The following is a 16,850-nucleotide window of genomic DNA, read 5'->3' on the forward strand; positions in this document are numbered from 1 at the left end:
CCCTGTGTTCTTCTTTTGGTAGAATTTTATCTGTTATTAATTTAGCTGCACAGTAATATATCCTGTTTACTTCTGTTATATTACATGGATCTGTATGGACAGTTCTACTTACTGTGTTCATTTGCTTTGTCTAACTTCTGACTTTTTGGTTTTTTTTGACCTTCTTCAGTCTTTCTTTCATTGATCTTTATCTATCTAGCTGTACTTAATCGAGCAACTCTTCTCTTAGCTCATTTTCTTCTAAACTGAGGGCACATTTTTTTGTTCTCCATCTTCTGTGGGCCTTCTGTAGAAAGTTCTATAGCATCTTCCTGTGGCACATTCTCTTCAATTTCATTCAATGTCATCTGTTGCTTTGTCATATGGGGAATCGCTGGCTTTTCAGTCCTCAACGATGACTGCTCCAGAGTTGCCACAGTTTCCTGTTGCTTCCCTTGCTTTCCAGCTTAAACTGAGCATTCATACTTGTTTCCTGTGGAAGGCCCAAAATATCTTCATATGCCAACTGACTGGTTGCTTACCATTCCACTGGCTTCTCCTTAGTTTTGATATCTATTGCTTTATCCTGCTGTGATGCTTTGAGTTTTTCTACACTGAATCATTCTCTTCGCAGATACTCCATAACCTCAGTTTCTGTTAACTTCTCCATTACCAATCTTCTTTTCCACTTTTCTTGTTTGTCTTATTTTTTTCCTGTGGTAAAATTTTCTGTGTTTAGATTCCTTTGCCTGTATTTCTCTTCAAATATCTCTGGTGCTGCTCTTTTTGTACTGATTAGTTTTGCTTTCTCCTTTGCATACATTTTAAACCATAGTAAATCTTTTTCTTTCCCATGTGCATATTTCTTCTTCATATGTCTTTTGGTCTTCCATTTCTCATTACTTTGGGGACTCGTTCCATCATGCTGTGATGTAACCTATGTTAGACCTTCTACACCAAATCCTTCACTTCTCAGGCATTCCATAACATCAGCTTGTATATTTTTTTATAACTTCTACCTTGCTAATCTTTTTTTCTCCATTCCCTCTTAGTAATATTTTCTTTATTGTGAAATTTTCCATGTCTGGACTTCTCTGCCTGTATTTCTCTTTGAATATCTTTTGGGCTGCCATTTTTGTATTGATTAATTTGGCTTTCAGCTTTGTATAAATATTACACCATATCAAATCTCTCCCATGTCCATATTTCTTTTTTATATTTTTCAAAACTGTGTAGGTTTTGTTTATATTTTCACACTTCCTCGGCTGCTTCTTTTTAGAAACAGATCAAAGTTTCTTGGTCTATGTAATGAACAGTAAAAAACAAAGCAGGAGGTAGCAGCCACGGCTGTGTAGAATAACAGCTTTATTAGTAAGAGGTGAGCGCTTTCGTGGCACCAGCCACTTAATCAGACAATCAAAGAAGAGTAAAGCACAGCATTTATACCAAGCTTATCATTGCCATCAACTGCCCAATTAATCCTTAAAGCCATATACTTAGTATAAAAAGTTTTATATCTAGTGTGAAAAATTTTAAAAGCTTAAAATTAAAAACAGCTCAACAATAGAAACAGCATATTATATCATACAACTTAATACATACAATATAAAAGTATAAATATATATAAAAGTATAAAAATATATAAAAGTATAAAAATATATAAAAAAGTATAAAAAGTTGAGGGGGTACTACCTACTATTTCTTTAAATCTCTAGAAGAATGGGTTTAATTGATTTTGTCATTCAGGCCTACCCCAATGTTAGCTCGTAGCCTTATAATAAATTCTAGTTCCCTAGTTTCTACTCTATTCCTAACATCTCCACCTCTATTGTCGGTATAGACTTTATCTATTGCTAAAAATAAAAATTTGTGTGTCTCATTATGGTCCCTCACATTTTAGAAAACCTACATTTATAAACGGCTGTCTGCATTTTATGATCATCTATCCAACTAGTATTAAAAACAATATAGCTGGGGACAAGTTTTTCAGTTGTCAAGATTGATCTCCAGAGATACGTTTCTTCAGGAAGAATGGTTGTATTTGAAAGAACTATTTTGCAGAAAGGTTTTAAAAGTAATGTGTTAGAATATGTGAACAATTTCTTCCAGCTATTAAGGGATACAAACTTGTCTAAAGCCATCGTACAACAAGGTTTTTCCACCACCGTGGTGTTAGACATGTCTGTGGATAGTGGAATTATTCAACAGGTGTTAAAAGATAACTGGAAAATAATTCACAAGAATAATGATTCTTTTAAATGTACTGGGAAACATTCCTGGATTTATTTTTGAGAGGGTTTAATTTAAAAATGGGTTGGAGAATGATTTATAGTTCCTAACATAAGAATTATTGGTAATAAACAAATTGGAACTTTTTCATGTGGGAATTGTAGGGCGTGCAGATGTATGATGATTAGTGCTTACTATAGCACCATTCGTATGGACAATACTGTGGGGGCCAAGTGTGATGATTGTTCAGCAAAGGGGGTTGTTTATGTAGCTGAGTACTGTCAATACAGATGTTTTTATAGTGGGGAAAAACACTCTAATGCTAGATAAACATGTCTATAAATACGGCAAATCTATTAAGTTGAAAAAGGTTAGTAATGCACGATATTTTGTAGGATGCAATGTTTGAAAGATATGTCCATAATCTGTTTATAACTATGGTATAAATGTACCATATGTTTTAAGAAGTTGTGTATTTTAGTGTGTGCATGAAACAAGTCGTTACATCTGACACAGTATGTTGTCTTTGTGAAACGGCAACTAAAATTTGGTTTGCAAGATTTCTTAAAAGATGACAAAGAACAATGTATTTTTGAATTCTTTTAAAAATTGTGTTCTATTCGATATAACAAAAATGACAGCGTCAGATGATATTAAGTTAGGTGCTCTCAATTGAACACGTCAATTTGTGGTAAGTAAACAAATGCGAGGGGGACATAGTAGACAATTGCCAAATGTCATTGATTTGTGAGAGTGTGTATTATTTGTCCATGTCTTTCTTTAAGTCGATTTTCATAGGCATTCCATGCAAAGAATGAGCAAGCTCATGCTCAAAGGGGTAGATCTGCTGAATTCCAACTGCCTAATAACAGGATTTATTATGAATTTGCAGATGACAATTTCAGAGTCCTTTTCCTGAGAAATAGTTCAGCTGAAAAAAAAAAGCATTTTTAGCAGGACAAAATTTAACCAAACCATTTTTTTTTGCAGAAAGCAATCCATTGTACCACCCATGCAAGGGATACTTTCTGCACTCTCCATCTTATAATTCTCCTGTCCCACAAGAATAGGGAAAATGGCAGACTCTGGTTTACTGAAAGTGTTTTCACTTGATCTGTTTTGTGGGAGTTGGACTTAACTGCAGTTATCCAGTTGTCAAGTTCCCATGACAGAGAAAAATGAGAGGATCCATGTATGAAGGTACTTAAGATTGTGACACTGCTTTATGAAAATGAACTGATAATGACCTGAGCTTTTGGTATGTATTACACCATAAGAGTTGTATATGTATTTAGTGTAATATGTAAGCAAGTAGAATTTGGGTCATCACTAGTTTACATGAATGAATTCCCTTACCTTTCTACGTGGTAGCTTACATGCATCACACCTGCTAAAATGTATGCCTTTATCACCCCTAACAGCGACTTGTGTTTATTCATGTAACCTTTGTTTAGTAAATTACTACATCTGGTGTGTGAACCATCATCAGTAAGTTAGAATTTCGTACATTCACCTGTATGTGCCCATCCACGAGTGTGAAAACTGTTATATAAAAAAAAGATGGAGTGCTGACTAGTGAGTTACCTAAACATAACTATAGGATACATCAAGGAGTGTCTTCGTAGAAGATTTGATGTTGAGGGAAGAGTGTCCATTTTTGGGCGATGCACTGCCCAGTGGGAGAGCAGCTTTTCTTGCAGGTATGAAGTCTGAGTTGATGCTGCCCTCTTGATCACCATGCAACCAGTTTGACTTCACATTTTATACTTTATTGACTGTGCACCTCTTAAAAGCATCGAGACTGCATCAGTGTTTTTCTTGTTTTCAGATTTCCTGTTGATGTCCTGCTGACTAGTTCCACAGGGGAACTATGGAGGATGGTACGAATCGGAGGACAGCCTCTAGGCTTTGGTAAACATCAGATTCTGTCTTTTTATTTTTTTCTTTCTCTTACTGTAGCAGGGCTAGCCACCTGGCAGTGTGAACATTGGTTCTAGATTATCACAATTGAGATGACACACTGACCTCCTATGCAAAACTGGTGGCTTATGGATGGATGATAACTGGCCCTAATTATTTTAGCTTTTTTTCTGTACTGCTTGTCATTCTTCATATTAAAACCAGTTATGTTGTACATTTTAGTGGTAATTTGAAAGTACAGATTATATTCATTACAGAACTACTCACTGTATACATTAGATCCTAAGAATTACAAAGTGATAGGGCTGTTCAGTAATTATTTGTCTATAGCCATTACTTGAGTATTACTATACATAAAGATATGTTCATATAGTTATGTGTGTGTGTGTGTGTGTGTGTGTGTGTGTGTGTGTGTGTGTGTGTGTGTGTGTGTGTGTGTGTGTGTGTGTGTGTGTATGTTTTATGTATATAGTGTGTGTGTGTGTGTGTTTGTGTGCGTGTATGTATAGATATATATGTACACAGTGGGTATAAAAGGTTTACACACCCCGTTAAAATGCTAGGTTTTTGTGATATAAAAAAATGAGACCACAATAAATCATTTCAAAACTTTTCCCACCTTTAATGTGACCTATAGCCTGTACGGTTCATTTGAAAAACAAATCTGTTACAGGAAAAAAATATAAAAAATAAAAAAAACATACAATAAGCTGGTTGCATAAGTGTGCACACCCTTAAACTAATACTTTGTTGAAGCACCTTTCGATTTAGTTACAGCATTCAGTCTTGGGTAGGGGGTCTATCAGTATGGCACATCTTGACTTGGCAGTATTTTCCAACTCTTCCTTGCAAATGAGCTCCAAATCTGTCAGATTGTGAGGGCATCTCTTGTGCACAGCCCTCTTCAAGTCACCCCACAGATTTTCTATTGGATTTAGGTCTGGGCTCTGGCTGGGCCATTCCATAACTTTAATTTTCTTCTGGTGAAGCCATTCTTTTGTTGATTTGGATGCATGCTTGGAGTCATTGCCGTGTTGAAAGGTGAAATTCCTCTTCATCTTTCTAGCAGACACCTGGAGGTTTTGGGCCAAAAATGACAGGTATTTGGAACTGTTCATAGGTGTGTACTAAGCTAATGGCCCTGGGGCGTTTATAAGCCTAGCCATAGGATTTACCCTGGCATAGTGCCACCCGATCTTAGTTCCCAGTGCCTCTGTCAAATAGAGCTACTGGCGTTATCCCCAAGGTAAATTTTCTGTTTCCCATCCACTCATCAAGATTTCTCTTGAAGAGGGTCAGCGAGGTGCTCTGCTTGACATGTATGGGAAGTCTGTTCCATAGCATGGGCAGTCTCTGGGTTATGAACCTGTCCCTCCAGCATGTTCTGTTAAATGTGGTAATGAGGTTGAGGTCTCTGGAGCATGTGGTGCAGAGGGATTGTGATTTCTTTAGATGTAACATTTCTAACATAGCTGGGTCAGACATGGCTTTGTAAGTCAAGCAGAGATAGCGTCTAAGTCAGCGATATGAGACAGAGAATAGTTGAGTTTTTGAGTCTGTCCATATAGGACAAGTGTTAAAGGCCTAGAAGATCTTCTTTGTGAGGTACTCTTGCAGCCTCTCCAGTTGTTGCAGGTGTCTAGTGAGGTACATGCCAAATGGGGCGTTGTACTCGATTGGCCTAATGAGGGAAGAGTAGAGGGAGACAATAACCTCTTTCTTCCTGGATGCAAAACCAGTAGTAATGAGCTGTGCCACAAAGAAGGACTTTCTGACCACAGTGGCAATGTGGTGATAAAAAGAGAGGTTGCTGTCAACCTATGTTCCCAGATCTCTTATAGCGCCTTCTATGTTCAGTGGACTACCATCAATGTGGTAATTTATGGGAACCAGGTTTTTCCCAAAGGGGCTGACCACACATTTTTGCCATTGATCTTAAGGCCATGGTTCTGACACCAGTCGTTGGTCTCTGTGAGGCCATTCTGTAGGATGTCAACATCACTTGGGGAGTTAATAATTACTCCCAACTTGCAATTGTCTGCGAAATTTGTCAGCCAAGAATCCCTTCATGTTGGCCTGGACTTCAGAGAAGTAGATACCAAACCGGAGAGGATCCAGGACCGAACCCTGTGGGACTCCACTCGTGACTAGTCGGCAGTCTGACTTGGAGTCAGCTACTTTCACACTCTGGGTTCTGTTTGCCAGTTTGCAACCCATTTAGTGATATAGGGGTTAATGCCAAGCTTAGTGAGTTTTTCTGTGATTCCTGATTGGGGAATGGTATCAAAAGCCTTGGCCAGATCAAGGTAGGCTGTATGAGCTACCTTGCCTTCATCCACAGCTCTGGTGACCTAACTCAAAGAAGTCAACCAAGTTGAGCAGGCATGATCTACCCTTCACAAAACCAAACTGTGTGGGATCCAGAGTTTGGAGATTCCCTATATCGCTGTTTGTTAGGTCCATGATGATGCGTTTCATAGCTTTGCATATCAGACTCGTAAGGCTAATGGGGCGATAGTTCCAGGGTCTGTAGTTGCTCCTCCTTTGTGGAGAGGGATGACTGTAGCAGTGTGCCATTCGTTAAGGACAAAGCCTGAGGTGAGGCTGTGATTGAACAGGGCACACAGGTGAGGTGCCAGTTCACTCTGTAGTTCATCTAAAACGCAACCAGGGATATTGTCAGGTCCCATAGAAGCTGTATTCTTGGCCTTGGACAGTGCTGATGTTCTTCATCTCACATTGCTGCAGTCCTTACACTTGGGTAGTCCGCTGTCCTCGGTCGGCCCGAATATCAAAGTATAAGGCTGACGTCGGTCAAGGCGCATTAGACTGACATCAGGACGTCAGGGTACAAATGCGCATGACCGACGTCATATCCTCAGTCTTTTTTGCCGCATGGTCCGATGCAGAAGCAGCGTTGCAAGTGCCGTTCGGCGTTCTGAAATTTTTCGAGTTCGGAGTTTCAGACCGAGTCAAAGTTTGCTAAGTACCCCGTTGGGGAATATTTTGCTTTTTTCTTGCCTCAGTGGTTTACTGGATGTCAGAAAAAGTGAATAACTGTATTTCTTGTGGGAAACAGATACCGCATAGAGATTATCATACCTTGTGTATTCCTTGTTTAGGGCCTGAGCACGACGTTGTTGGGTGTCGCTTTTGTGCTAGATTCAATAAGCGCACTATTAAGAGAAGGTTAGATTGTGCCAGGTTAGTCTTTGGGAAGCGGTGCAATTACACTATGCCGTCGGATGCTCCGGCGTCCGCTTCTTCAAAGAAGCGCAAGGATAAAGCAGCTAAGCCCAGGGTAGACGAGTCGTCCGTACGGACGCCGGTTCTTTAGAGGTATCGGTGGAGCCGGTGGTTCCACCGGAGGTTTCTCTGGAGGCCCAGGGGGAGACCTTGTTATTGCAGGATGTGGCCTCTCAGGAGGCAAGTCAGGCTGAAGGGGCTTCTCAGGTTACTGTACTCCCCTCCCTTCCTAGGGTGGTTAGGCCTTCTGTTTCCAAGGCTTCTCCCAGAGGCAGGCCAGGTTTAGCTTCAGTTGGTGTCACTCCTAGTTCTTCAGGATCTGTGCCCAAGAAGCATATGCTTAAAATGGCAGAAGATTTGATTACCTTAATTAGAGGTTCTTTGCCCCCTCCTGATAAGAGGCCTAGGGTGGAACCTGAGTTGGGGAGTTTTGAGCAGACTTCTGATGTTTCAGAGTCTTCGGCTGAAGACTTGCAGGAGTATTCTCCTTATTCTGATTCTGATGTGGATGATTCTACTCCTTCTGCTTCTCCTCCTGAGGATTTTTCTTTTTCAGAGACCCTCCATTCCATGAGGGAGCATTTTAAGTGGGAAGGTCAGGATTTCTCTGATTCCAGGAAAAGGCTTAGGGAATTTCTGTTTTTACCCCAGCATAGGCCTTTGGCTATACCTCCTGTTCTGGATGTGGTGGAGGATGTGTTTGCAGAGGCTTCTCTTAATCCTGATTCCTTGCCTCCTGCTCCTGTTAAGCCGGATAGGTATTATAGGGTGCCTGAAGCTCATAAGTTTCTTTTAAGAGTCCTAGGGGACCCAGAAACTGTTAGTCAGGGGCCTAAGGGTGTTAAGGCTTCTGTTGTTAAAAATCCGGTTCCTCCAGATAAAGAGGCTAGGGCTTTGGATAGATGGGGAAAGAAAGTTTATCGTCTTCCACCCTAGCTATGAGGGCTCTAAATTGCCAGTTTCACATGTTGAAATACCAAAACTATCTACTGTCTCAATTGAAGTCTAAGGTAGATGCTCTGGCGGAAGGTATTGACTGTAAAGAGTTACAGGATTTGGTACATGTCTCTGAACAAGTGGGTAAGCATTCTTTGCAATGTGGTTTTGATGCTGTACAGGCCTCGTCTAGGGTGGCTGCCACAGGGTCAGTTCTTCGCAGGCACGCCTGGCTGAGGGATCAGAATTTATCTGACCATGTCAAGACAAGGATTTTGGATGCTCCTTTACAATCTGATGTGTTATTTGGTTCACCTGTTGAGGCAGTCTTAAAGAAAATGGAAGACAAGGCTAAGTCTATGCAGACTGTTAAAGATTTTTTGCAGGTTCAGCCTCCGAAGTTTAGCAGAAATTGGCCTACTAAGGGGTGGGCGTATCCTTCTTATGATTCCCAGTCTAGGGGCAGGTCTAGACGGGGTAGGGGCAGAGCTCAGGGCTCTTTCAGGCCTAGAACAGGGAGTTCACCTGCACAGTCTTCGGGTGAGGGCAGGGGTCAGTCCTTTCGTAAACAGACCCAATGACCTACCTTTTCAGCTGCCAGAGTCTTCTCGACTGGCAGCACCTTTGGGAGGAAGGTTGGCACTTTTCAAAGAAAATTGGAGTTTAATTACCCAAGACAGATGGGTATTGTATATCATACACCAAGGTTACAGGTTTTATTTCCATACCGTGCCTCCTTTCAAAGGTATGCCAGACGTTCCTCCTCAGCAAAGAATAGAGGCTCACAAACAGATTTCTCTGCTGCTCCAAATAGGAGCCATTCAGCCGGTCCCTCTGTCAGAAGTGGGCCTAGGATTTTATTCTCGCCTGTTCCTAGTACCAAAGAAGGGGAACACGTGGAGACCAATTTTGGATTTATCTATCCTCAACACTTATCTGGACATTCCCAAGTTCAAAATGTTGACGTTACAACAACTTTTACCTCTGCTGGGCAAAGATCATTGGATGGTGACTCTGGATCTCAAGGAGGCTTACCTTCATGTTCCTATCAGGCTAAGTTGCAGGAAGTATCTACGTTTCCGGGCTGGGACTTCTCATTATCAGTTCTCTGCATTGCCCTTTGGCTTATCTACTGCACCCAGAGTATTCACGAAGGTTCTGGCTCCAGTGATAGCTTTCTTCAGACTAAGAGGAATACAGATCTATCCTTATTTGGACGATTGTCTGATTCTGGCTCAAGGAAAAGAAGAACTTCTTCATCTACACTATGTGATAGCAGTGCTAAGATGCCTGGGGTAGTCTGTGAACGAAATAAAGTCCAGTCTAGTACCCTCTCAGGACATGTGCTTTCTGGGTGTGAGACTGAATACAGCATCCCAGATGGCCTTTTGGACCCCGGACAAACAAAAGAATCTTTCTCTTTACTTCCATCAATTGTCTCATCAGTCCAGGCTGACTGCAAGGACAGTCCTTCAAGCCTTGGGGTTCATGGCATCTTGTATTCTGGTGCTTCCCAATGCCAAACTGCATATGAGGAAGCTACAATGGTATCTCAAAAATGTATGGACACAGCACTGCCAAGATTTGGACACTGTCATTCAGATAATACCTTGCATTCAAAAGGAATTTTTGTGGTGGGCTCAGGAATGTCACCTAAACAAGGGACTCTCTGTGACCCGGCCAGAGGCAAGTCAGATTCTAACGACAGATGCCTCAGACAAAGCTTGGGGAGCTCATCTAAATGGAAAGTGGATACAAGACACGTGGCCTGCCAGACTTCTACATCTACATATCAACCTGAAGGAGATGTTAGCAGTCCAATTTGCATTAATAGCTTTCAAGGATTTACTTCTTCCAGGGCAGGTGTTGATTCTAACAGACAACACAACTGTCATGTGGTACATCAACAAGCAAGGGGGAACACATTCTTATCCTCTGTGCAGACAAGCAATGATTTTGTGGGAGACTGCTCTCAGTTTACAGCTAAATCTTCAGGCAAGGTTTCTGCCGGGAGCACAGAACTCCTTAGCAGATGTGTTGAGCAGACAAATTATGGATCCCCACGAGTGGAAATTGGATCCTCATGTATTTCAGAAATTGACAGTGTCATGGGGAACTCCAGACATAGATCTGTTTGCTTCTCCACTAAACTACCAGCTGCCAAAGTTTTGCACAAAAAGTTTTCATCCCACAGCTTGGAAAGTGGATGCTCTTTCATTCAATTGGAGCAATCTTCATGTGTATGCCTTTCCACCTCTGCCTCTCCTCCCAAAGGTACTTCTGAAGGTCAGACAGGACAAGCCAAAGATGATTTTAATAGCTCCAGATTAGCCTCGACAGCATTGGTACCCACTACTGAGAAGTCTGGCAGGAGCCTCCATGGCCTTTACCTTCGATTCCACACCTGCTGACTCAGGAGAACAGTCATTTACTCAATGTCAAACTTCACTCTCTTCACCTGACAGCCTGGCATATTCTGTTTTAAACCCTGGAGGGTTTCAGCTTCCACAGCAAGTTTTGAATGTTATTTTGGAAGCCAGAAGGCCTAGTACAAGGAAAGTGTACGCAGATAAATGGAAGAGATTTTTATTTTGGAGTGCAGCAAAAGCATTTGATGTTTCTAAGCCTAATTTAAGTGTGGCTCTTCAATATCTTACTGAGTTACTGGACAAAGGTTTGTCCTTCTCTTCTATTAAGATTCATGCTGCAGCAATTTCTGCTCACTATGATTGTGACCCACCATTGTTTTCTCATCCTTTGTTTAAGCAATTCCTTAGAGGGGCAAAGAATATAAGACCCCACGAGAGCTCCTACTCCTGCTTGGGATCTCAATTTTGTGTTGGAGAAACTCACTCTACAACCTTTTGAGCCTGCAGCTACTGCTGAGTTGAAATATTTATCATGGAAGACTGCTTTTGTGTTAGCCATTACCTCTGCGAGAAGGGTTTCTGAATTACAGGCCCTTATGGCAGTTGAGCCTTTCTTAATTTTCCATAAGGATAGGGTATCTTTGCGTACTAATCCTTCCTTTATGCCTAAAGTGGTTTCTAGTGTGTCTTTAAACCAAACTATTCATTTGCCTACCTTTTATGCAAACCCCAAAATAAAGGGGAGAAGATTTTGCACACTTTGGATATACACAGGCAGTTGCGATATTATTTGAGCAGAACTAAAGGGTTCAGGCAGTCTCAGCAGTTATTTGTTTCTTTTGCTTTGAGTTCTCAGGGCAAGCCTGTGTCAAAACAAACTATTTCAAAGTGGATTGGGTTTTGCATTGCTTTCTGTTATTCCCATCATGGCAAGGAGGTTCCAGCTGGGATTAGGCCTCATTCCACTAGGGCTACTGCCACTTCCAACAGCTTTTTTAAGGGGGGTGGCAACTAAAGATATCTTGGAGGCAGCTACTTGGAGTTCTGTGCATACTTTCTCTAAGCATTATCACCTTCCACTTTACTCTAAATCTAGGGCTGGTTTTGCCACTGCTATTTTACAGGGCATTTTGGCAGCTCCTGCTTCTTTATAGTTGTGCCATCCTCCCTTACCTCTGCTTTGGGATTCTACCCAAGTTTAAGGACTGCAGCAATGTGAGATGAAGAACATAGTACAGTTTTGTACCTACCATAAATGTAGATGTTCGAAGATCCACATTGCTGCAGTCCAATTTACCCTCCCTCCTTCCCCTCTGTAGTTAGAGGCGGTTGTGTGGGTTGGATTGTAAATATTGTGTATATTGTATATATTGTACATATTATTAGTGCTAGGGTGGTTGGTTGTTGGTTTTGTTGTCTTTGGGTTTTGACCTTTCTTGTTAGGGTCTTCTGACATCTGGGGCAAGAAAAGACTGAGGATATGACGTCGGTCATGCGCATTTGTACCCTGACGTCCTGATGTCAGTCTAATGCGCCTTGACCGACGTCAGCCTTATACTTTGATATTCGGGCCGACCGAGGACAGCGGACTACCCAAGTGTAAGGACTGCAGCAATGTGGATCTTCGAACATCTACATTTATGGTAGGTACAAAACTGTACTTTTTAACCTGTGCAGCAGTAATACTGGGTGCTTGGCAGTCTACTGGTGTTGATTGGTCATTTGGGGGGGGTAAAGTTGGCACTGAATCTGTTGGCCAGTATATTGGCAATATTTGTTGGCTCGGTATAGGAAGTACCATTGTGCAGTAGATCAGAGCAAATCTGGGTATTGCCATGGAGATTCTTTACATAACTATAGAAGGCCTTGTGGTTGTCTTTCCTATCTGCTGCAATTCTATTTTCATAGCTAGCTTTAGAGGATTTGATGAGGTATCTCAACTTTTTGTTGAGGTTGATAAGAGAGTTTTCCATCTTGGGACTTCACCTTATTCTATATCAGTTTATTCCTTCTGTTGCAGAGTTTGTTTATGGAAGGGGACCACCATATTGGCTTCCTGTTTTTGAAGGAGAACGTCTTGGTTCTATTGGGTATGGCAAGATCCATGCAATTGTGTACGTGTTTGTACAGTGCATTGGTGTATGATTATTGGTGTAGAGCAACAGTCACCCATGTTAATAATGACCAGGTCAAGGATGTTGCTACCTCTAGTGGGGGTAAGAATGAGCTGGTCAAGGGCATTAGAATTAATGAACTCCAGGAAACATTGGGCAAGTGTACTGGTACACGAGTATTTTACCCAGTTAATGGAGGGGTAGTTGAAATTGCCTAGTAAGAGAGTGTTATGTTGGACCCTAATATTCTCCAGGGTACTTAGGAATGTGGAGTGCGAGTCTTGGGACATGGTTGGGGACCTATAGCAAGCTATGACCTGAATAGCTGTCTTACCCAATGTTAGCTACACCTGAAGTATCTCTGATGTATTATGTTAGGCTACCACTCTGGAGGTGTGCGCATCCTTTATAAATATGGAAGCACCACCACCTTTGGAGCTTCAGTCCAAGTTCTGGGGCCGAAAGGTGTGGAATAAGTTATAGCCTGGTACTGCAGGGGTGTTTTCTGCTGCCTTGAATTTGTTACAGCACAAATGTCGATGTTCTCCATTTTAAGGAGTGCTTCAAGCGAGTGCATTTTGAGATCGACTTCTAGCGTTGAGCAGCATGACCCTCAGATTGCATTTGTTTGTAGCTGTTAGTGGTAATTTGGTCTTTGGAACACCACCTAAAAAAAGCACTATAGGGGTGGCAAGAGCCTTTGCCAGTATCCGGAAGCCCAGGCGTGACAGATGCAGGCCATTTCTGGCAAAGCGTCGAGGTCTGTCAATCATGTCATCCCAGGCAGACAGATACTGGATCCCCTTAGAATGACACCAAAAACTTAGTTGTTGAAATAGATCATTTTCTGCTTGTACTGATATTATTCTGGGCAATGGTAGGATGCTGCTCAGGGCTAGGGTCATACCCACCTGGGCTGCATAATCCGAGAGCTCTTCCATGTCTCTCTTCATGTAGTCCAAGGAGGTATATCTCAGGTCATTCACACCCAAATGTACAATGAGTCATATTTGTACCTGTTGTTGAGGGACCTGAGTGCATGCGTTATGTGGTGGATCCTGGCACCTGACAGGCAGCTGACTGTCACTTTCTCCTTATTCAACCTAGTGAGTGGGATATCAGTGTGCCTCACTATCAAGTCACGTATGACTAGTGTGTTGGGCTTGCTGTTTTGTCTTGGGGGCTTTGGTTAAATGGCAGACTGTTTAGGGGAGTTATGTGTCTCGTGATTAGTGTTGTGGTGGTAGAGTGCGTTTCTGCCTTGGAGGTCTCTGCTGCTTGGGTGGATTTTTATTGAGAGCCCCCGCGAAGGTGAGTGTGTGGTTTGTGTTTTTATGTGAAGGCAGTGCTGGTGTGTGTTCTGGAGAGCTGTGTTCCATGTGGTGTGGTGCAAGTGTTGACCTTCTCTTAACCAGCTATTCCAGTCTTGGCTGGAGAGTGTGTGGCTTCCAATTTGGATATAGAAGTGTGTGACGCCTGTGCCCTGGCCCAGCAATCAGGGAGCCTCAATCCTCACCACTAACACCAATGAGGGTGTCCATATTAGGGGAAAGGATAATAAACACACACCCAGTAAAGCACAATTTCCCTTAAGAGCTGACAGAGATCACAGTCAGTCTGGGGCTGGTTTCACCCTTTCTCTCCAGGTCCCCAATAAGACTCCCCATTGGCACAGCTATAAGGTCCAGATCTCAGCTTAGTGGGCAAGCTAAAACCTCTAGCACCCTCTCTGTCCAACCAGTGCTTCGTGTCCTGCCAAAGTAGCTGACACACACGCTTTGAGATAAGAGTTTATACAACCACACAGACACTCCTGGGGAAGGCTGGCATAGGTTCACCAGCTGTGTTCCTTTATATGCACAGTCTAAAAGGTAGTACCAGCTGCCACCACCCACTAATATTAGGTACTCAAACACCTTTCTGAAAGGGTGTCCAGTTATTACTGTGCAATATTATTATCCAAATAGTAAGTGTGACTGAACAGTTGAGGCTTATTAGTGACTTAGTACAGTATCACTGTATACATACAATGTGTTCTAGAGCTTAAATTAACTCTACATAAACAGCCATAGTAGAAAGGTTTAAAATTGTTTAATAAATAATAAAAACACTAGACAATACTTACTAGGCAGTGCTAGTCAAGAGTTGAGATCACAGAGCAATACTTAAAATAATATGGTAGAAATGTTCTGACATCACAGAAAACAAACTCGTCTAATCTTCCTACTTCCTAGATATATCTAAGAAAAAACACAGTTCTAAATGACTTGCATATAGAGCAAAGCAGTGCTGGTGGTGATGGATGTTCTCAAGACAAAATGCTCTGAGCTCTCTGATTCGCTGTCTTGAAATTGATAACACAGAACTGCTTCACATGACTTTATTATTCACACTTCTCTGGTGTTCCCAGGCTAACATAAACTACATTTACATTGTTTACACCTGGTCAGAAACCAGAGTAATAAAGAACATTTAAACATGCAAATTCTAGCCATTAACTCTGGTCTTAAAACAATAAGCAGGATGCCTCCCTCTAGACATATCGGCTCCGAATTTTGACATCAAAGACAATTGTAAAATGCTTGACTTAGCTTTCTTACAGCAAAGCACATGGTTACATTTTACATTAATACTTACAAATGACCAGAATTATCTACAAAATTCTATCTGGCTTGGCTGATGGCCTTCGCCTATCTTCACAAAGTGCATCTCTCGCAAGTTTGAGTGTTGGAAGGTAAGAGGAGAGGGTTGTCTGTTTTCATGAGGCAGTTACTACATTGCCTCAGGATGCCCAAGTTCACCAGGTTAATAGGAGAAAGCACGGGGAACTGACCTTTAGACATGCCTGGAGGGTTGGGCATTGATTATAAGTACTGGATCTGTTTCCTTGTAGAATGTTTAGTGCTGGTAGCACTTTTGCATGCTACAATAATTGCTACAAGAACTTTGGTAAAGTGCTAGACTAATAAGCTAGCATAAGTGCAGGAGAGGAGAAAAACTAGTAGACCTAAGGGAAAAATTGAAGAGCAGACTCTGGCACCACTCAGAAGTTTACAAACAGTACTGGATACAGCAAGTCTGTATCTGGACTAAACTAGCTACAGGAAAGGCAGGAAACAAGCGCAAATGCGGGCTTTTAAACCAGAAAGTTGAGAGAGAGATGGAGAAACTGTCCAGACGGCCAATAAACTAAAATTTCTGGCCCAGGAACCACTCCTCTTGTGGTAGATAGGCTACCTAGTGCTTACCACTCCCACTGATAAGCTAGAAGGCTTCCCACCAACGCAGAAAGGCTTGGGAGGCTCAGAAGCTTACAAACAGTCTTGGACACAGCATATCTGTATCTGGACTAGACTAGTTATTGGAAAGGGCGAAACAAGCGCCAAATGTAGGCTTTTAAGCGAGAAAGTTAAGAGAAGGAAGAAACTGCCCAAAATGCCAATAAGCCACAATATCTGGGCCTGAAGCCACTCCTCCTGTGGTAGATAGGCTACCGACTGCTTACCACTCCCACTGATAAGCTAGAAGGATTCCCTCCAACGCAGAAAGGCTGGGGGGGGGCTCAGAAACTTACAAACAGTCCTGTATACAGCAAATCTGCATCTGGACTAGACTAGTAACAGGAAAGGGGGGAAACCAGTGCAAATGCGGGCTTTTAAATCGGGAAGTTGAGAGAGGTGGAAAAACTGCCCAAACAGCTATTCACTACAATTTCTGGGCCAGAAACCACTTATGTGGTTGATAGGTTACCTTGTGCTTACCACTCCCACTGATAAGCTAAAAGGCATCCCTCCTACACAGAAAGGTGTGGGGCGCTCAGGCGCTTACGAATAGTCCTGGATACAGCAGTTCTCTATCTGGACTAGACTACTTACAGGAAAGGGGGGAAACAAGCTTAGATTTTTTTTTTTTTTTTTTTTTTTTTTTGAAAAGGAGAAAGCTGGAATAGAAGATAATTCATGGTTAAGAATCTAAGTGGGTTGGACTTCTCAAATGTTCTCTCTCTATTAGGTTGAATGAACTAATGACACTAGGCTGGGAGGAATGTCCCAGATCA

The 16,850-nt window shown here is 42.0% G+C and overlaps 1 protein-coding gene across 1 annotated transcript in view; it reads left to right on the forward strand.

Annotated features, from left to right (window-relative positions):
• LOC122799284 (cytosolic arginine sensor for mTORC1 subunit 1-like) overlaps positions 1 to 16,850 on the forward strand; it is a 467,271-nt gene that overhangs the window by 285,745 nt on the left and 164,676 nt on the right. Inside the window, exon 7 of the mRNA XM_044068241.1 lies at positions 4,037 to 4,119. Within this exon, the coding sequence (XP_043924176.1) occupies positions 4,037 to 4,119 (83 nt within the window). The remainder of the gene's footprint in view (positions 1 to 4,036; positions 4,120 to 16,850) is intronic.

The sequence above is a fragment of the Protopterus annectens genome, chromosome 4.part0, assembly GCF_019279795.1.
Source record: "Protopterus annectens isolate FY-2018-M chromosome 4.part0, PAN1.0, whole genome shotgun sequence".
Classification (NCBI taxonomy): domain Eukaryota; kingdom Metazoa; phylum Chordata; order Ceratodontiformes; family Protopteridae; genus Protopterus; species Protopterus annectens.